The sequence below is a fragment of the Barbus barbus genome (genome assembly GCF_936440315.1).
Source record: "Barbus barbus genome assembly, chromosome: 42".
NCBI classification, from domain to species: Eukaryota; Metazoa; Chordata; class Actinopteri; order Cypriniformes; family Cyprinidae; genus Barbus; species Barbus barbus.
In genome coordinates, this window is record NC_136720.1 from 13106007 (window position 1) to 13128116 (window position 22110).

The 22110-nt window shown below is 41.4% G+C and overlaps 1 protein-coding gene across 1 annotated transcript in view; it reads left to right on the top strand.

Moving 5' to 3' along the window:
- Positions 1–22110, top strand: part of cacna2d1a (calcium channel, voltage-dependent, alpha 2/delta subunit 1a) — a 98486-nt gene that overhangs the window by 8867 nt on the left and 67509 nt on the right. Inside the window, exons 2-3 of the mRNA XM_079403456.1 lie at positions 20470–20551; positions 21943–22059. Of these exons, the coding sequence (XP_079259582.1) occupies positions 20470–20551; positions 21943–22059 (199 nt within the window). The remainder of the gene's footprint in view (positions 1–20469; positions 20552–21942; positions 22060–22110) is intronic.

A 22110-nucleotide genomic window follows, 5' to 3' on the forward strand; every position in this document is an offset into this window, starting at 1 on the left:
CTACTTCAGTTGTGTTGTAATGAATCTAAAATATATGAAAGTCTAATGTTTATCAGTACATTACAGAAAATAATGAACTTTATCACAATATGCTAATTTTTTGAGAAGGACCTATATAATATGTTGTCTAATTTTGTTTTCATGGTCATATGAGAGTCATAATTGTATGTTTTCAAATGATTTTAGTAGTACGACAAAATGTTGAATCTATCAAATTATGCTTGATGTTTTAAAGAATCAACTGCAAACATAAAACAAACAGAAAAACTTGCTAATGGTCTATCATCATGCTAATGGGTGAAAATTCTTTGTTTCTGCTCTGAGACATTAGGCCACGTTTAAGACCCCCCCCCCCCCACCACCACACACACACACACATTTTCCCCAACCCTGGGCTTAACATACATGTGCATCTTGACGTCTGTTTCAAAGACGTGTGCCATAGTGAGACAGACAGATGTCCTGACCATGAGTGAAGGAAGGAGAAAAAGAGGGACAGAAAGGAGGAGAGATGTATTTGTGGAGACAGCCATGCTTGCCAGAGGAGATTACTAATGTGTAAAGAAACCCTACACTCTCCTTGATGGACTCACTCACGCACATACACACTCTCGCAGGATGCACAAAGAGCATATTTAGATTTCGGTCTCACATTTTGCAATTCATTCTGACATAAATCAGTTTTAATCAGAAATTTCAATATCAGCACCTAAGGGAAGCTCAGTCCCGGGGGAGAGAGATGCAAATTTTACAAGCTCAACAAGACAGGCATAGACAAAAAATATTAATATCCAAAAATATGTACATATATATTTTTATTGTAGTTTAATTCATTCCTTCCCCTTACCACAAAGTCTGACCTTAAAGAGATAGTTAATTCTGTCATTAATTACTCACCCTCAGTGTTGTTTCAACCACAGAAGTCTTATGTTCTTCTTTGAAACACAAATAATTTTTTTATAAAGCCAGATAGATTTCTGTCTTCCCATGAAAATCAATTCCACCAAAATGTTTAAGCTTCAAAAAGTTCACAAAGACACTATAAAACTAATCCATATGAATTAAGAAGGTTTGTCCAAGTTTTCTTAAGAGACACAATCATTTTATATGATTAATAGGTTTATTTTAGGCTTTTAGTCACATATTGTTAACTTTGTCTTTATGAACTATTTGAAGCTTCATTACTTTTTGTAATGAATTCCAATCTCTCATGTTTTATTAATAATATCTTCATCTGTGTTAAAAAAATTATAATAGAATTTTAATTTTTGGCAGAACTATTTCTTTAAAGATATAGTTCACCCAAAATTGATGTTTTGTCATCATATCATCACCCTAATTTTGTTCCTGAACCTATTTTCCAAAGAATATACAAACTGCTCTTTATCATGAATTGAAAGTTGAAGGTGAACTTTGACAGCTTAAATTTCCATCTATTCATGACACATACAGTGTAAACAGAATCCCTTCAGTAGACTTGAAATATAGTGCATGGGTCATATGGACCATTTTTTATGATACATTTATGCTTTTTTTTCTTCTTTTTTGGAACTTTACCTCATATACAACAGTTACAACACATGAAAACATTCAATGATGCTTATTAAGGAAATGCATGAAGAGTTGGGTGTGTCAACTTTTTGAACAGGATGATAATGTGTTGTTTATTGAATTTAAATGTCATAGATTTTTTCATTTTGTACTGCCCTTCGGAATCTACATATACAATGCCTTGCCTTTCTGTAAGCATCTTCTTTGGCCTGACTGAGCTGTCTGAGTTTTGCAGTGAACCATGGTTTGTCATTGTTGTAGATTAGATGAGTCCTGTTAGGAATGCACATATCCTCACAGAAACTGATATAAGATGTTACTGTCTCTGTGAGCTCGTCCAGATCGATGGCAGCGGCTTCAAAAACAGACCAATCAGTGAGGCCGAAACAGGCTTGTAAATCCTGCTCTGTTTCATTAGTCCATCTTTTAACAGATCTTAATACAGGCTTTGCAGATTTAAGTTTCTGCTTGTAGGTCGGAATGAGATGAATCAAACAGTGATCAGAGAGTCCTAAAGCTGCTCGTGGGACAGAGTGATATGCATCCTTTATTGTTGTGTAACAGTGATCCAATATATTACTGTCTCTGGTGGGACATGTAATGTGATGTCTGGATTTTGGCAGTTCACGGGAGAGAATTGCTTTATTAAAGTCCCCGAGAATGATTAAAACAGAGTCTGGGTGTTGTTGCTCACTCTCTGTGATCGTATCAGCGAGTTTCTGTAAAGCTGTGCTCACGTGCGCTTGCGGTGGAATGTAAACACTCACGAGAATGAACAAGCAGAACTCCCGTGGCGAGTAGAACGGCTTGCAGTTAATGAAGAGCATTTCTAGATCTAAACAGCACATCTTCTTGATGTTAAAGAACGTCCCGCCACCGCGCGATTTTCCTGTTGATTCCGCGTCGCGATCTGCTCTGATCAGCTGGAAATTAGGCAGATGAATCGCGCTGTCTGGTATGTCGCCATTTAGCCAGGTTTCCATGAAACACAGGGCAGCAGAGTTAGAAAAATCTTTGTTTGTCCGGGAGAGCAGAAGGAGTTCATCCGTTTTGTTGGGTAGAGAGCGGAGATTCGCTAGATGGATGCTAGGCAACGCTGTTCGAAATCCGCACTGTCGAAGCTTCACGAGCGCGCCGGCTCGCTTCCCCCACGATACTGGAATTTCTAACTTCGATACGATACCTTGAAAAATATCGATATTCGATACCATTTTCGATACCACGGAGAAAAAAACTGCCACAATATTAAGGGGTAATTTTTTTAATTTAAAGATAAATGTAACAAGTCGAGAACATGCGGTATATTTTACATGAACAAAAAATGTCTTGAGGTACTGCATTTGTTGATTTATTTATTAATCTTTTATTAATCTTAGTTAAATGTTAATTGAAATTAACGTTTACTAATACATGTACTAATTAAAATCCAAAGTTCTATTTGTTGATATTCTCATTTGCTTCATAACCAAAATATTTATAGATATAGGGCCCTATGAAATCCGTTTAATTTTTCCCCAAATTCCGTTTTATTTTTTTCTACATTCAATTTTTTCCATTTTAATTTTTCTGGATTCAGTTTTTTTCCGTTTGAATTTTACTGGACTTTTTTTTTTATGGTCAAATTAAATGCTATTAATCTAAAAGCATGTCTAATTCATTAAAATCATGAAAATTATACAATATAACATGTAATTTATTAAAAGTGTAACAAAAATGACATGTTTAGTGCCGTATGAAATGTTTTATTTTTTTCTCACCTTATGTTTTATTGTTACCAAATTCTGTGTTTTAGCATGTCTATTATTTTTATTTATTCTTACAGTAGCCTTATGAAATGTGTTTTCCCCCTCAGAAATTCTGTGTTGTGTATTTAAATTTTACTGGATATCAGATGAAGGCATAAAACTATTTTAATTCATTTATATTTGAATTCATGAAAATTAAACATTTACATTTTTGGCAAATGAAGGGGATTTACTATTAAAATTAAAATATTTTGTGATTATTTCTTTAAAAAAAATTAACAGTAGTAGTATTATGTACATTCTACTAAATAATAGTAATATAGCCTATTTCTGGCACACGGTCTTTAATGGGCTAAGTTAAACCGAACTTTTATTTTGACGGGTTGCCGTGAATACTTTTAAAGTTCTGTGTGTGTATGATATGACACTAGTTTTCCTCAAATTAAATGGTAAAATGCTCGTAAAGTGCCTTTCAGATCAGTTCTGGAGATATTGTTGATGTATTTATGTCCTCACTCCTCATTGAGAGAGGCAGACGCTGAAATCACCGCGAGCGCCACATTAGTAAACACAACCGCACGTGCAGCACATTCACACAGAGACGCGCAGAACATGCAGGATTCATATTTAAATCGACTTTTGCAGCTTAATATTTACAGATACTAGTCCATATCGCGATTTGATTTAAGTGTAATGACCTACTGTTGATTAACCAGCGCGAAGGAGACGAGTGCGGTCACGTGTGGTGCTTGTCCACGCGCCTTTGGAGAGAAGTGAAAGTGACAGCTCGGCTAGTATCGGTGTATCGATACTTCGGGAAATTAATATTGGTACCGTTCAGATATTTCAGTATCGATATTTATCGAAATATCGATATTTTTGACAACACTGATGTCCAGCAAAACGTCCGAAAAATCAAAATCCGGTAAAAGATTTTGTGGTGTGTTCTGCCGAATGTTCAGCAGGTCATCCCTGGTAAAACTGATCGTATTTGAAAAACAAACAAAAACAGTACAAACACTGAAGAGCAACGCACAATAGCTGCCATCAGCGGCGCCATCTTAGTTCAGGATCTACAGTGGAGTGTAGATTGATGTGGAATAAAAAGTAATTTAAAGCAGTTTAACATAAGGCATCAACATAACAAAATGTGAAAAAATGAAGGGGTATGAATACTTTCGCAAGGCATTGTATATATATATATACTCTGATCAACCTGTTCAATAAAGACGTCAAAGATTATAATTGTTTTTGTGTTGTTTGCTTAAGTTTGCCAATACTTATGACTTTGAAAATCAGAAGACATTTTATAACCAATTAATGTAGAAAACCAACGGATTCCAATGGCTTCACATTCTTTTTCTTGGCACTATATCATGACTATGTGGGCTGGCTCCATTTCAACAGTTTCTAATAATACAACAGTCTGTATTAGGAGAACATCCCTGGTCGTTCACAATGTCATTGTGACTGCAGCCCCTCCTACCTTGGCACAGTGGGAACGAGAGCCGCATAAGTCGTGCTGACGGTACTGTGCTGAATATAGCGGGCACACAGAATTTGGGTTGCAGGTGGGTCACAGCGACAGCCCCATTGAACATTCTCCAGTGTTCTTTTATCTTGGGTGTCATCTCTGGTTAACAGAGCATGCAAATGCAGCACACTGGGTTTCCTCAGTTAATGTGAGTTCCTAAGAATATGGTCTTATAATAGTCCTGCGCAGATCACTTGCTGGTAATGAATAAGTTAATATGAAATATTCATATGCAGCGTTAATTCAATTTTAGAAAATTGTGAAAATGCCAAATGATTCCTTTTGTCATTGCAATTTTTCAGAGGATTTACCTGACTCTCTCTCTCTCTTTGATACATTTCTCACATAGACACAGAGATAGAACATGATTTACAGCTCTTGTATCTTACGGAGTGTGATTGAATCAAACCTCTTCTGTTCAAGAATCTTTGCCACTGACAGGGACAAAAAGGAGGGAATATTCGAAGAATGAATTGCAGCTGCTTTTAGCATTGTTTAGTTGCACATGCTGTCTGCGTTATTTTAGTACTTGATACATAACAAAAAGGAACAAAATCCCCAAAATTGAGATTCCCTATCGATACTCCACTCGTACTGCGTCTTGCTAAAGACGCTATGGGAAAAAGCCTTTTTTCTCCTTTACTGAAGCCTTATTCAATCACGCAGTGAAACTGCACGATCATTGGTTTGTGCAGTGTGATAAAACGAACCAATGTGTCGGCAGCGGAGCTGCACGAGCCTATGGCGACGGAGCCCGCCAGATCCCGCCAGAATGGGCGGGGTTATCTGGCTATATAATCAGCCGTCTCGCCATAGGATCCTCAGATTTCTTCTCCTTCAGCGACGACATCTCGCCTTCGCTGATCCCAAGAAGCCGCCATCGCCGTTGACACGCCTCGCAGCTGAGCCAGAGACCTCCTGCCTGCTGAGACGACGCTCTTCGCGCTCCAGCCCCGCAGAAGCCCCGGTCTGTTCGCTGCCGCCATCCGGCGAATTCACGCACTCTAAAAGAGCAAATTTAGGCGTTGTTTCAAATGCCTGGCCGACTTTGCGGCTCGTGCAGGGCTCCCCTGCACTCCGATGACGGCCACAGCGAGTGCGTTTCCTGCTTGGGGAAATCCCATGCAGATGCAGCGCTCGCTGACACTGAATGCTCGCACTGCGAGCGTTTCAGTCTCGCCTCTCTGCGCTCGCGGATCGCTTTCTTTTCAGAGAGCGATCCCGCCCCTCGCGCCCTCCCGTTTTCTTCCTTCCAGGCACCTGTGAGGAAAAAGCGGCGGGGCAGAGGATTTCAGTGCTTGGTTGAGAGCGAGCTCACGCCGGCTCGAGTCCCGCGTGCCTCGCTTTCGCCACAGAGAGAGCATTCTACCGTCCTTTTTTCCCAGCCCGACCAGCGTCCCTCCGCTGCCGCGAGCGATCTGGTCTCGTTCGGAAAAAGTGACGAAGAGCTGGCCGATGACAGCATGTCATTGGCAGCTTCTGATGCGGAGGAGCTGTCGGGCTCTGCTGTAGACTCCGCCCTCCCGCATTCTTCAGCGCCCAGCACCGCTGCAGCTGGGATGGACGCCGAGCTCTTCCGTGTCCTCTCCAGAGCGGTTGAAGAGCTGGGACTGGATTGGTCTCCACCAGAGGAGCCCTCTCGCACCCGTCTTGATGAGTGGTTCCTGCCGGGGCGCCGTCAGGCCCCTCTACAGCGACCCTCGCCGTTCTTCCCTGAAGTTCACGACGAGCTGACGAAATCGTGGCGCGCCCCCTACTCCGCCCGCCTCCGCACTTCCTCTTCATCCGCCCTCACTACAATTGACGGCGCTGAAGAAAAGGGGTACGGGAAAATGCCTCAACTGGATGAGTCAGTGGCTGCCCATCTCTGCCCACCCACTGCCATCGGCTGGAAGGCTAAAGCCGCCCATCCATCCAAGCCATGCAGGACCACTTCAGCACTCGCTGGACGCTCCTATGCTTCAGCTGGACAGGCGGCGTCGGCGCTTCACTCTATGGCGGTTCTACAGGTCTATCAGGCCAAACTCCTCGCTGCTATGGACGAGTCTGAACCTGATCCTGCAACTCTCAGGGAGCTGAGAAGTGCGACAGACCTGGCTCTGCGCGCCACCAAGACCACCGCCCAGGCGATTGGACGGTCCATGGCCAGCCTAGTGGTGCTCGAGCGCCACCTGTGGCTCACGCTGACGGAGATCAAGGACGCAGACAAGGTTTCCTTCCTTGATGCACCGATTTCGCCTAGCGGCCTCTTTGGACCTGCGGTGGAGGGTTTTGCTGAACGCTTCACGGAAGCACAGAAGGCGTCGCAAGCCATGCGACACTTCCTGCCCAAGCGATCAAGCTCTTCTGCTGCCGCTAGTCGCCCCAAGCCTGTGCCGACTAAGCAGCCTGCGAAGCCCCCGCCTCCTGCCTCCGCCTCTCAGCCTGCCAAGGCTCCGCAGACGCGAGGGCGTTCTCGATCGGCCAGACGCTACCCCCATCCGCAGCGCCAGGGGCCCCGACCCAGGATTGTGTTGGACCCTGCGCCTCCAGCGTCTTCCTGATCTGCAGGCCAGGAAGAGGAGAGGACCAAGTCCCGCCGCGGCCGGACCGCCCGCCAAGCGGCCTCTCTTAAAAAACCTCTTGTCACTCCGCTCATCGCCGGGTGCAGAGCACATTGTGTCTGTTGCAAACACAGGGCCCGTACAAGCGTCCTTGCAACCGTCCGTTGTTATAATGGGCAAAATAAAACACAAACATTCTCAAAGAGAGAGCAAATTTCCTCTTCCTTCCATCACGAGCGTCCTGCCTCCGTGCAGTCGATCGCTCGAGTTTATCCAACCTCTTGCCACGCGGGCCGAGGCCTGGAGGGCCATCCCCGGAGTGTCAGAATGGGTTGTACGGATAATAGAACGAGGTTACTCACTCCAATTCGCTCGCAGACCCCCGCGCTTCAGCAGCGTGGTCTCCACTTCTGTAGACGGCAAGAACGCTCACGTTCTACGTTCAGAAGTGATGACGCTGCTGGAAAAGGGAGCCATAGAAATGGTTCCTCCAGCTCAGAGCGAATCAGGCTTTTACAGCCGTTACTTCCTCGTTCCCAAGAAGGACGGCGGCCTCCGGCCCATCCTCGATCTCAGACGCCTGAATCGCGCCCTCATGAGGAGGTCGTTCAGGATGATCACACTGAAGCAGATCCTCTCGCAAATTCGCTCAGAGGACTGGTTCTGTTCCCTGGACCTGAAAGACGCATACTTTCACGTCCAGATAGCCCCCCATCACAGACGATTCTTGAGATTCGCCTTCGAGGGAGTGGCTTATCAGTACACGGTCCTTCCCTTTGGACTGTCCCTGGCTCCACGCACTTTTACGAAGTGCATGGACGCGGCTCTTTCCCCTCTCAGGCAGATGGGAATCCGCATTCTCAATTACCTCGACGACTGGCTCATTCTGGCCCAGTCAGAGGTACAACTACTCTCACACAGAGCCCTCCTCCTCAGCCACTTAGAATGCCTGGGGCTCAGGGTCAATTTTGCCAAGAGCGCACTGTTTCCCAGCCGACGGGTGTCGTTTCTGGGAACAGTTTTGGACTCAGCTCAGATGAGAGCTGTGCTAGCGCCGGAACGCGCTCTGGCCATTCAAAAGCTTGCAGCCTCCTTCCAGAGCGGCACCGCTCGCCCCGTCAAAGCGTTTCAGAGGATGCTGGGCCTCATGGCCGCAGCATCGCCGGTGCTACAGTTGGGCCTGCTTCACATGCGGCCACTTCAGCGCTGGTTGAAACCACGGGTTCCGCCCCACGCATGGCGACACGGTCGCCTACATATCAGGGTGAGCCAGGCCTGTGTATCAGCCCTAGCCCCCTGGAAGAACCCACAATGGTTCAGAAAGGGTGTGACCATAGGGATGGTCTGCAGCAGGAAAGTTGTCACGACAGACGCCTCCAACATGGGTTGGGGGGCGCTGTGCGAAGGCAAACCGACCTTTGGCCTTTGGTCGAAGGCGGAGCAGAACCTCCACATCAACTGCTTAGAGATGCTAGCAGTGTGTTGAGCCTGCCAGTTTTTCCTGCCAGAGCTAAGGGGACGACATGTGCTGATCCGCTCAGACAACATGTCAGTGGTGTCCTACGTAAATCACCAGGGAGGTCTCTCCTCGAAGCGCCTCTTCCTTATGGTAGAGCGACTTCTGGAGTGGGCTCAGCTCAACTTGCGCTCGCTGAGAGCAGCACATTTGCCGGGCAGATTGAACCAATGAGCGGATATGTTATCACGGAGCAACGTCCCCTCAGAAGAGTGGATGCTCCACCCGCAGACGGTTCGAATGATCTGGAGAATCTTTGGCAAGGCCGAGGTAGACCTTTTCGCCTCCAAAGACAACTCTCACTGCCCAGCCTATTATTCGAAGGTCAAGGACGCGTTGGCCCACGACTGGCCCAACCTCCTCCTCTATGCATTCCCTCCGATCGCTCTGATTCCTCAGGTCATCAGGCGAATCAGGGAACAACGACACAAGGTCTTGTTGGTGGCCCCCCTGTGGGAGAACCAGCCTTGGATGTCAGAGCTGACCCAGCTGCTAACCGCAGCCCCCTGGCCCGTGCCCCTGAGACGAGACCTCCTCTCTCAGGCGAACGGTTTATTGTGGCACCCTCGTCCCGAACTGTGGGCGCTTCACCTCTGGCCGCTCAACGGGAGCCTACCAGCCTCCCAGAGCGAGTGCTAAATACCATTTCTGAGGCTAGAGCCCCGTCTACGAGACGCCTCTATGCCCTTAAATGGGCGGTTTTCTCCGAATGGTGTCTAAGCCGCGGTGAGGACCCCCCTACATCTTGGCGGTGATTCTGTCCTTCCTGCAGGAACTGCTGGATAAAGGACGCTCTCCCTCCACACTCAGGGTGTTCGTATCGGCTATAGCGGCCTTCCACGCCCCTATCGCGGGCCAATCAGTGGGCAGGGACAATGTTATCGTCCGCTTTCTAAGGGGTGCCAAGAGGCTGAATCCGCCTCGGCCCCTTACTGTCCCTACGTGGGACTTACCCACTGTGCTGAGGGCCCTGAGGGGCCCTCCTTTTGAGCCGCTCCAGTCTACGAACCTTCGTTCGCTGTCGCTGAAGACTGCTTTGCTACTAGCACTAGCGTCAGTCAAGCGAGTAGGAGACCTGCAGGCGCTCTCTGTGAGCCCTGCCTGCCTGGAATTTGGGCCAAACGACTCCAAGGTCGTCCTAAAACCAAGGCATGGATACGTACCTAAGGTACTTTCCACTCCGTTCAGAGCTCAGGTCATCACACTCTCCGTGCTTCCTCCCTCTGAGGAGGACCGGGAGTTCATTCTGTTATGCCCTGTTAGAGCCCTACGGATCTACTTTGAGCGTTCCGCCTCCTTCAGGCGCACGGAACAGCTCTTTGTTAGCTTCGGTAACCGCGCCAAGGGGCTTCCGGTCACGAAGCAGAGACTCTCTAAGTGGATAGTGGATGCCGTTACGCTGGCTTACTCTTCCTTGGGCCTTCAATGCCCCATTGGAGTACGAGCCCATTCGACTAGAGGCATTGCCTCGTCGTGGGCCTGGTCTAGCGGTGTGTCCATTACAGACATTTGTGTGGCGGCCAGCTGGGCCTCGCCGTCCACATTTGCAAAGTTTTATAAGTTGGATGTACCGACCTTACAGGCCAAGGTCCTATCTGCTTAGATGAGTATGACTTATGTTGTGGGAACATCCCTAACGGAGATCTCTTGACTGCATGGGCACTCAAGCTCTCTGATGGGTTCCTTACATATCTCAGCCCTGAAAGTGCTGAGTATGCGAGGAATACATGGAATGACCCGGGCCGAGCGTGACCTCTATGAGCTCAGCTCGCTTTAGCCCGAGTATACTATTATACTTCCCTCTGAGCATGTAATGCTTATGGAGGTATTTTACACAGTCGTTCCTCTACCATAGCACGGCGTGATTGAATTGTGTTCCCATAGCGTCTTTAGCAAGACGCAGTACGAGTGGAGTATCGATAGGGAACGTACTCGGTTACTATCATAACCTCGGTTCCCTGAGATACGGAACGAGTACTGCGTACTTTGCCGTGTCAGGTAGCTGCACGACTCAGTCGTCGCTTCAGTCGAAGTAAACCTGAGGATCCTATGGCGAGACGGCTGATTATATAGCCAGATAACCCCGCCCATTCTGGCGGGATCTGGCGGGCTCCGTCGCCATAGGCTCGTGCAGCTCCGCTGCCGATACATTGGTTCGTTTTATCACACTGCACAAACCAATGATCGTGCAGTTTCACTGCGTGATTGAATAAGGCTTCAGTAAAGGAGAAAAAAGGCTTTTTCCCATAGCGTCTTTAGCAAGACGCAGTACTCGTTCCGTATCTCAGGGAACCGAGGTTACGATAGTAACCGAGTACGTTTCTTAATGCTAGGATACAGTAGACCAGGAGTTTCCAAACTGGGGTTCTGCAACGTCCAGGAAATCCTGTGGAAAAGTAAATAAATAAATACATTTTACAATTTTGATATTATGGTTTCAGTAAACCCAGAAATCGTGAGATTAATCACAGTTATTTTATATTTAATTTATGTCTATTGTCAGCCATAATTTAATAAATAAATACATAAATATACATAAATATATATATATATATATATATATATATATATATATATATATATATATATATATATATATATATATATATAAATAAAAATATGGCATTTTCACTAAATTCATAAATTGTTAGATTAATCAGTTACTTTATATTTAATTTATCTATTAACAACCATAGTTTGATCAATAAATCAATAATAGACCAGTTAAAATATATCAGTATTAATTAACTAAATTTGATATTACTGTTTTGTTAAATTCCGAAATCATGATATTAATCCCAAAGTTTTAATTAATTTATATTGACAGTCATTTTGTTAAATAGATAGCTAATCAATTAATAGATAAATTAAAATAAATTTCATTTCTGTCAGGACCACTATCGTCAATATAAATTACGATTAGCATACATTTTTAGGCAGGGGGAATGGTTCTGTTCTGGGCAAACCCTCCCTGCCCATCCACGCAGCCTAGTATGGATAGGAGCAGAATACCCCCACCAGGGAAACAGAGCCAACATCAATAGCAGATAACGTTATCATGTTAATGTTCTACGTGATTATTTTAACAACATGATTCAGTCGTCTGACTCAATGATATATTCACTGCCAAGTCCTGAATGGGCGAGAGGAGGAGCTGGGGATGGAGGTGGGTGATCAGTTCCTGAGCGAAGCCATAGCTGCTGAATAATGACTGAAGGGACCTTATGAAGGGAATTATGATCGGTATCGTGATCCTATAGGTAGATGTGGATTAGTTGAGTGCCAGCTGATGCGAGCTTGACAAACATGGTCTGCCAGAACTATCGCTATGCTCGATTTGTAAAAATTTACTGAATTTGATATTACTGTTTTAATAAATACATTCAGAAATCATTAGATTATTCACAATTATTTAATATTTAATTTATATTTATTAACAGCCCTAGTTTTATTTTTCTCTTCAGGTGAGCTTAATGTTTTCAGGATAAAATTTTACATGTAATATATATTTTTTTATTATTATTCACAGTATATATCCTAATAATGTCTTTTTATACAATATATATCTAATAAGAACTCAACTCGACAGAAAAGCATACCGTGTCAATTGATAATTGTCCTCTACGCGATCTCGCCAAACAACAGAGTACTATGTAGTCATCCGCCTTGTTTTTTCCATTAACAAATTTCACCCTCAGACAGAGCAAGATAGATGCTGACAGACAGGAGAGTGAGAGTGGCAGAAATGGAGCTGAGAAAGTGCTAAACAGATTAAGTGAGAGAGAAACAGCAGAGGGAGGTGACTTATTTCTGCTTTCTTGTGTCAGGTTTGCTACTAGATTTTCCCCAGTGACATAATTAAATCCCACCCTATTCTTGTGTGCTGTACTTATATTCTGCCAGTAGTTATTAGACGTTTGATTGACATCTGATTGAAGAGGTTTGACAAAGAAGCAGAGATTGAGGCAGGTCAAATAAAGGTCATTTATACAATACTCATGGCCTGATGAAAACTATGGACGTTTTTGGAAAACTATGCAGTGCATATGTTGCATGCTCCATTTTTGCACCCCTGGCTGTTTGAGAGGTGGAATAGCACAGTTTCAGCTCTGAAGGCTTAAAGCTGAGCTGCAATTGTGTGAATTGAGCTCAGTTTTAGTCACTGACATTCTGTGCACACCTGTTGCTTGCCAGCTTTGTTTCTGGTGTTTTCAACTGTAACCCAGGAGCATATGTTTGTAGGTGTGAAGACTGTATAGAAACATGTTTGTTTGGTATGGACCGTTTTGACTCCTGTAGATCCCCACAGCAACGTAGAGTCACAAGTTTGCATTGTAGCAGAGGTGAATATTCACATATGTGCATTAATGACCTCAGGTGTGTCTACTCTCAAAGCAACAACACCAAATCAAAGTGAAAATACCCCCCAAGAGTAGAACTTGTATGTTTAAAATGCTGAGTATTGTTATATAGTAGTATTGTTATATGAAAATGTTATATAATTATTGTAATAATTAAATAATAATAATAAGCTAAAAAAAATTGTAAAATGTAATAATTTAAAAATTAATATTACTAATAATATTAAAGAGATTTTTCACCCAAAAAATGTAATAAATAAATAAATGTCAATTTATTTATTTGAAAAGTGATTTATTAATTTATTATTTAATAGCACATTTAACTACAGTACATCTGTAATTTGAAGATTTGTTTACCTTTTTAAAATAATACATGGTAAACAATATGGAAACAAAGTACATACATATAAATATGTACATATATACATATTCATAATAAATGAATGATGACTCTGAAGAAGAAATCTGTATAAAAATCTGAATTTATCTTCCCCCCAAAATTCTGCCTTCATTTAGGCTATTTATTTTCTTCTCCTGCTGAACACAAAAGAAGATATTTTGAAGAGTGTGGGTAACAAAACAGTTGACTTCCAAAAAGGTTGATTTCCAAAATATTTTTCTAAACAGCTGTTTGGTTACTGTGATAAGATGCCACCACTGCGATAGGTTTGTGAAATTTTATCCTTGCTAGAAATTCCATGGTCAACTGATAGTATTATAACTGATAAGTGGAAGCGTTTAGGAACAGCAGACCATGTAAAGTCACAGAGCGGGATCATAGAGGCATATGGTGCGCAGAAGTTGCCAAAGCTTTAGTTGATACGCGATAGTTGAAGATTTCCAAACTTCCATTGGCATTAAAATAAGCACAAAACTTCCTGCTTCGTGAAATGGATTTCCATGAACGAGCAGCTTCATGTAAGCCTCACATCGCCACAATGCCAAGCACCGAATGGAGAGATGTAAAGCATGCTGCCACTGGACTCTGGAGTAGTGGAAAAGTGTTCTGTTATGGTTTCCTGTTTGGCAGTTTGACGGGCGAATCTGGGTTTGGCAGATGCCGGGAGAATGTTACCCATCTGACTGCATTATGCCAACTGTAAAGTTTACTGAGTGAAGAATAATAATATGGGGTTGTTTCTCTGGCCCCTTACATCCAATGAAGGAAAATCCTAATGCATCAATTTACTGAGACATTTTTGTCAATGATATGCTTCTAATCTGTGGTAACAGTTGGAAATTCCAACATGTATTAATGTCCATGTATTTAGAATGCATTGTATTTAGAATATCATTAAAGTCCCTTTTGGTGTAATGGACAGGTGTGTGTCTCTATTTTAGTCATCCTCATTAGATGGATGCAGTGTGTGTCGTGTGTTGAGTTAGTTGAGTTGGTTGGTTAGCTTTTGTTCCCAAAGTGCATTTTACTGTTATTGGCTTTTGTCACTAAATGTCCCTGTTGTTTTGTTCCACCTTATGATGATTATTCTGTACTTGAACTAGCAGCACCTGTTGATCCGTGACCTTCATTTGTGGAGATCTTTGATGACTGATAAGATTTTAACAACTCACATGGTTCCAGACAGCTGGTCTTGCAATGACATTGTGGAGTAAAATGGAGCATGTTCATTCTTTCCTGTCTTTGCTAAACTATTTTTACAGACTCTAAATTGGTTCACAGTTTACAGTTGCAAAGGTCAGAACTGTTAAAACTATTTTTTTTTTGTTACCATTTAATGCTCTAAATTAAAGTTACTGTCATATAAAGTCATATATTTTCAAAGTATTGGAGACTTGTAGGTCTAATGTGGCTCTGAACATAGAAACAGCATCACTTCCTCAGGGAATATACTTAAAATAGAGAAAGAGGGCAAGAGAGAGCTTGTGCTTTGTAAGGTACAGTCTAAACCTTATATGCTAACCGTTCCAGCCACTTTATTTCTCTCATCCATCATATATAAAATGATTTTATCTATGTATACCATTCAAAAGTCTGAAATTTGAATTCTTTTGAATTTTCTAGTCATCAAAGAATAAAAGTATCACTGTTAATACAAAAATATTAAGCAGCATACTGGTTTTTAGACTGATAATAATTAGAAATGTTTCTTAATCAGCATATTAGTGTGGGCCAGTTGAGAAAGCTTTGCACAGTAATTTTCACTTTCTCTTTCCTCTACTAAAGTAACTAGAGTTCCTGGTGAGCAGAGTTCACAGAAACTGATTGTTTCAACTTGTTTTCTAATGTAATTTATGAATATATATTGTACTGATTGTGAGTATGCAATTTTACAAGGAAATTAAGTCTGAAGTCTTGAATGAGTCAAAGCGTTTCATAAACTATTTACAGTACGTAATGTTTTACAGCTCGCTGGGTCGCCCCTGCCCCCAGCTTCCCTTTTCAGAGGACTAGGAGGGGGGAGGGAACGAATGGGATCTTATCTCAATTTTCCATTCACTGCTCTAAGTTTCCTTCCCTCTTTTTTTTTCCACCACATCCATTTTCCCCCAAGCTGTATAGCGCTATACTTAGCATGTATGTGCTCTGTTTTTATGGCTACTGTGGTGGTTATGATCATACTGCTGTTGTAATCTCATGAAAAGAGTTTCAATCGAATTTCATCAGCTAAACTAAAAGGGGCTGGCAGCCTTTTCCTGTCTTCATACGCTGTTGAATGAGCTATATTATGGCACTCGTGATCCATAAAAATTATTAGTTTCAATGATTCATCTCACCAGAAGGGATCAGAGAGAGGAATTGATTTGGCATAAGGCTTGTTTGGGTTTGAGCTGTTCTTTTTTGTGCATATAGGATTTGTGCAAAATCCTATTCCTAAAATAAGAAATATCCCAATATATCGCCTTGCTTACAGTATCGCAATATATTGTATCGCAACCCCTGTATCGTGATACGTATCGTATCGCCAGATTCTTGCCAATACACAGCCCGACTGCTGTTACAGATGCAGATTTCATTGTCAAGTTGTTAGCTATGAACAGTATAGTCACTTTTCAATCAGATACCACATGCTATCAAAATACTTCTACTGTTTTTTCTTTTTCTGAAGGTATTATGGCTAATTATATAGCTGAAAATTATTATATTGCTGTTTTTATTTATCATTTATTATTTGTGCTTTCACACTGCCCTTTTTACAAGTGAACCAGAAACTGTAAACAAAACCACACGTGTGATTAAGGTGATCCATTCAACAGTACCAGAGTCCATTTGGAACCGGACCGAGACCACCTCTTCAGCTGGGTCTCGGTACGGTTGTTTGGTGCGCACCCGAGTGCGAATAGTGTATTCACCCCTGTCCAAAAGATCCGCACCAAGGCAGGAAACGAACTTGAGTTTGATTCAACTGAACCAAACAAGACAGGTGTGAATACACCCATAGTGATAGCAATAGGTGAGATCAATGTAAAAATCGTGTTCCGGGGCATGACTGAAAGGGAGCTTAAAGGGACGGGAATTGAGCTTAAAGTTATCTTGATAAATAAAAAAGTTAATCAAAAGGTTCAACATTAACTTATAGCCTACAGTGTCTCAACTTTCATAGAAGTTGTTCAGGAAACCTAAATTTAATGGTAAACCACTTACTTCAGAAAGGCTGTGATGCACACTGGATAACAAGCACCACGCCATCATATTATTTCATTCTCCCGACATTCCAAAATCTAATCTCCAAATCTAATCACCAAACTGGCACCAGGTTCACTTCAAGAATCAAAAAAACGTTGATGAGTTCTGCTGTAAAAGCAACACAAGCTGAAAGGGTAAGGGCAATCTATATTATCCCTTTATATGAAACATAGACTTTATTCAGTCCACAAAAAGACTCTTCCAGCCTAGGGTGAAATCATTATATACGTTAAAAATGATGTGAAACAAATATAATGTAAATGTGTGAGTGACACATATCCCTGCAGTGCTATTATTTGATACATTCATATGGCATCAATCCTCAAACCAGTCTTGCCTTAAGCTGAGGCCTCTGGTGGTTGGCCCTCATGGCTAAATATACTGCCTTTGCTCACGTGGTTCTTCTTCTCAGATTACACTGTTTTTTTTTTTAAAGAAAATGTTCCCACTAGAACTGGCCAAATTCATCACCCTCCAGCAAGAGGGAATTTTCAGCAACCCTTGTTTTGTGCATGCGGTGATTTGTGTTTTATGCTGCGGGACATCTTGTATACATTCAACGCGCTCTGCAGCTGTGGCTTTGAGTCACACTGATAAGATTCATAGTGGTGGTGACAGGATAAGGACCTCGGTACAGATTCACTTACATGACACCCATATCCCACCCTTTACACCTCTCTCTCTCCCTCTGCCCCACACTCGTTCTGCTGTGCTTTAACGGGATCCTATAGTGCCCTTAGATGGAGGTGCAATGCATGTTGTCTGCTCAACAGTTTTAGATTTATGTTGAGTATTTAAAACAGCAGGTGGCTGGTCAGCAGTGCTGGGCTAATCTGAGACTGTGGGCAGGGTTAAAAAATTTATAATCATTGGTTTTTTATGTATCCCCCTTCATGTCAACAAATTAAGAATGACATCTTTTAATGATATTGTTGGTCAGCCTAAAATTAAAGTTTTGTCATTTACTCACCATCATGATATTCCAAATCCATATAGCATGCCACATAAAATGCTACAAAACTGACAAAAAGCACCTTTAATATGACTTGTGTGCTCTAATAACAGGATTTCTGCACGTCTTTAAAAAGTCTTAATTAATACTTCCACAAATTAAAACCGGTATAAAGGTCTTAAATCAGAACAGAAGGTCTTAAATTCATAAAGTCATGGCATTAACTGTTGTATGCACTGCATAAATGAATATTTTCCTCAGTATTTTTTGTCTTGTTTTCCAATGCAAATAACATTAAATCAAGATACAGTTATTTGGGATGCAAAATGAAGATATAAAGTCTTGTTTTCTGAGACATTTTGTTTTTGTGGGGAATGAAATCTTGTTTTCTCTTTGAATTCAGTATATTTTTCTGAGCCCATTGGCAGATATTTGTTCTTTTTTTAATCATAAACTCCATTAAACTCCTTCATTTTGATCAGTTTCACGGAAAACGTTTTGACATTTTGCTTCTCAAGTAAATGTATCTTGATTTAAGATTTAGACATTTGCGCTGGACAACAAGACAAAAATGCCGATGAACAACATACATTTTTGCAGTGTGATCAGAAGGTGTAGTAAAAGCTGTGAATTAACATGACAGATTTTAAGTGATTATAAAAGCAGCACTCTTGGCATGCTTTCTAGGCTATATATAATCCATTCAGAATTTGAATAAAAGTTTTGTTTTTCATGATGCTAAGAGGAACAGCAGCCACATGGTGCAAAGCCATCCACAAATACACACGTGGTCAGAATTGTTGGTACCCTTGGCCTTGGTAAATTTGATCAAAGAAGGCTGTAAAAACTTAATCTGCATTGTTAATCCTTTTGATCTTTTATTTAAAAAATTCGCAAAAATCTAACCTTTCATTGGAGAATAAGAATTTAAAATGGGGGGAAATATCATTATGAAATAAATGTTTTTCTCTAATACACATTGGCCATAATTAACGGTACCCTTTTATTCAATACTTTTTGAAACCTCCATTTGCCAAAATAGTATAGGAGTTTTCTCCTATAATGCCTGATGAGGTTAGAGAACACCTGACAAGAGATCAGAGACCATTTTTTTTTCATCCAGAATCTCTCCAGACCCTTTAGATTCCCAACTCCATGACGGTGCTTCTCCTCTTCAGTTCACCCCACACATTTTCTACAGGGTTCAGGTCAGAGGACTGGAATGGCCATAGCAGAAGCTTGGTCTCAGCTCACTTATGCTCTGTGACTCATTTTTGTTTGGATTATTGTATGGTTGGAAGATCCAAACATGGCACATTATAAGATTTCTAACAGTCAGTCACTTATTGATTTTTTTATCTGTTGGTATTTCATAGAATCCATGATGCCATGTGTCTAAAGATGTCCAGGACCTCCAGCAGAAATATAGGCCCACAACATTAAAAATACAGCAGTATATTTCATTGTACACATGGGGTACTTTTTTATGTGCACCTAACCCATTTGAATGCTCATTTTATGTTGGTTTCATCTGATCATAGAAACCAGTCCCTTTTGAAGTTCCAGTCGTGTCTGACAACTGAATATGCTGGAGTTTGTTTTTGGATGAGCTAGGATAATTTTTCTTGAAAAATTCAAAAATTCCCTCTCAAACAACATGTGGTGATGTAGGGGCTGTTTGACAATTTTTTTAAGGTTTTCTGATCCCGAGACTAAACTATTTTCTGAAATTCTCCAGCTGTGGTCCTTGGAGAGTCGTTAGCCACTCAAACTCTCCTTCTCACCGTGCATTAGGACGATATAGACACGCGTCCTCTTCCAGGCAGTTTTGTAACATTTTCTGTCGATTGGAAATTCTTAATTATTGCCCTGATGGTGGAAATGGGAATTCTCACTGCTTTAGCTCTTTACTTAAAGCCACTTCACTAATTTGTGAAGCTCAATTATCTTTTGCTGCACATCAGAAATATATTCTTTGGTTTTTCGCATTGTGATGGATGATTAAGGGAATTTGGGCTTTGTTTTCCCTCCTATTTATATTTCTGTGAAACAGGAAGCCATGGCAAAATTGCAATGATTGACATTGTGATAACATGTCAGGAGTGTCTAGTCTAGTGCCACCCTGGACCCCTCTCTGGCTCCGCAACTGTATTTTTCTTGCGCTTGAACCGATAAATACACACAGAATTATGTGTGTATGTCTTAAGTGAAGTAAATGTAAACAGAAAGAAATTGGATGTGTATTATTGTATTGGATCCATGCATTCAGTCTTAAAGTGACAGCCTATAAATACCTGCTGCTGTCTGTGTCATTTATGTTAACTAAACACAGCTTCAAAAAAACAAAAAAAAGTAATTATACAGTGTTATTATGCAGTCAACTGTTACATTTCTATACCTGAATGCTACTATTTTATTTGTACCTTTGTTCTATTGTATGTATCTATGTTTGTAATTTGTGCATTTGTTCTTTATTTCATTACTGACTGTTCACTTGATTGAACTTTATTAGTTAGGCCAGACGTTTTTACTCTGGTATCGAAGAAGTACTTCAAGTGTTCTTTAAGATGAGTGAGATCAGTAATTAATAACTAAATCTGATTGGTTCTTTGTGTTTACAGAACCCGGAAATGGGCGATGCAGATGCAGGAGGAGCTAGTGCAGTTGATCGATTCTGAGACCGGCATACAAGAGCTCCAAAAAGTAAGACCACACATTTGTTTTTTAGCACGCTAAGCAAATTTTATGCAGCTATGAATATTTTATATACTGCCACAAAATCAAATACAAATGTGAGTCACATTAGTTTTATAACTAGTATATATCCCAGCTATAGAGTGCTACAGCAGCTTTAGTTCCGGACGTATGTTGAAATCTGGAAGTAAGTTGAAATAATGCAGGCTGATGGCTTAAACAAAAGCATATACCATTGATTAACAAAATCCGAGCTTATATTAGATCCTGTCTCAGTTTTAGAAGTTGTCCTTAAAAATCTATTTACCTGTGCAGAAATTGAATGGAACTTGCTTGTGCAGTAGCTCTAGAGTTCTCTTTTCATGGATGAAGGAAAGTCGTGACATGAAGGTGAATAAATGATTACAGAATTTTCATTTTGGGTGAACTGGTACAACTTCAAAAGGAGCAAAACTACATCAGCAACTCTGTCACCCGGTTTCAACAAAACCTTGTGCTGCACGTCATGTGGTTTGCCATTCTGAAAGTGTTTGTGTCTAAGGCCAAAGACTGTTTACTGTGTGAGAAAGTCAAAGAATTTCATCAACCAACAAATCCAGCTGCCAGCTGTTAAGCTTGGTAGCAATCTTTAATGGTACATGTGATCATCTTATGGGGGTCATGAGGTCCAGTGTTTTCTCTGAACCAAAGATTGTTCTGTTATTTATTTTTTTACAGGACCAGGTACACACAGTGATCCAATCATAATCTTTTACGGTGTATTTTAATGCCTCATTCACACTGCTAAATAAATTAACAAGTGAAAATCACAAATGATCAGATATAAACATCCTCAAACCTATACGGGATGTTTTAAGTACAGCACAAAGTATTACCCTCCAACTTTTTTAAATTTATGGACTTTTTACAACAATATTGATGAAAACAGTTAGAAGAAAGACAGAAAGTGATCATTCTTATTTTGGCCTTGATGTTAACATAACATTATATTTACTGTATCATATTATGTTTTTTTATTTGTTATTCTATTCCAGTCTTCTCAGTACATCCCCACAATCCTAAATAATTGTCTTGTTTGGTTTAGCAAAGTCTGAAACCTTTACCAGTTTTTAAATAGTCGTGTTTTGGATAAATTACAGTATCTAGTTAAAGTTTGGATAGGCTAATTAATCATTTGGATATTTATTTATTTATGCATTGCTTATCTGCCACAACCGATTTTACATTAGACTAATTTTGCAGGTACGTTTTTAATAAATGCTATGCTGTCTTTCATGGCTAGAAGAGTGCCCCCCCCCCCCCCCCCCCCCCCCCATCTCCTCATAGGTAATGTCTTTTGGACCAATTTCCAGCAAGTGAACCTGAAACCTTAAACCCCTCTCTTTATCTTTTTCTCTCAGATTTTCCTGCAGTTTCGGAACCACTATAATGTGAAACAAAACAACGCTACACAGCTGGTGGCAAAAGCTGCACGTGAAATCGAGAAACTTCTTGCCAATCGTTCCAAAGCTCTAGAGGTAAGTAATGAGCATTATTACACATTATCTCATAATCCAAAACATCCAGTG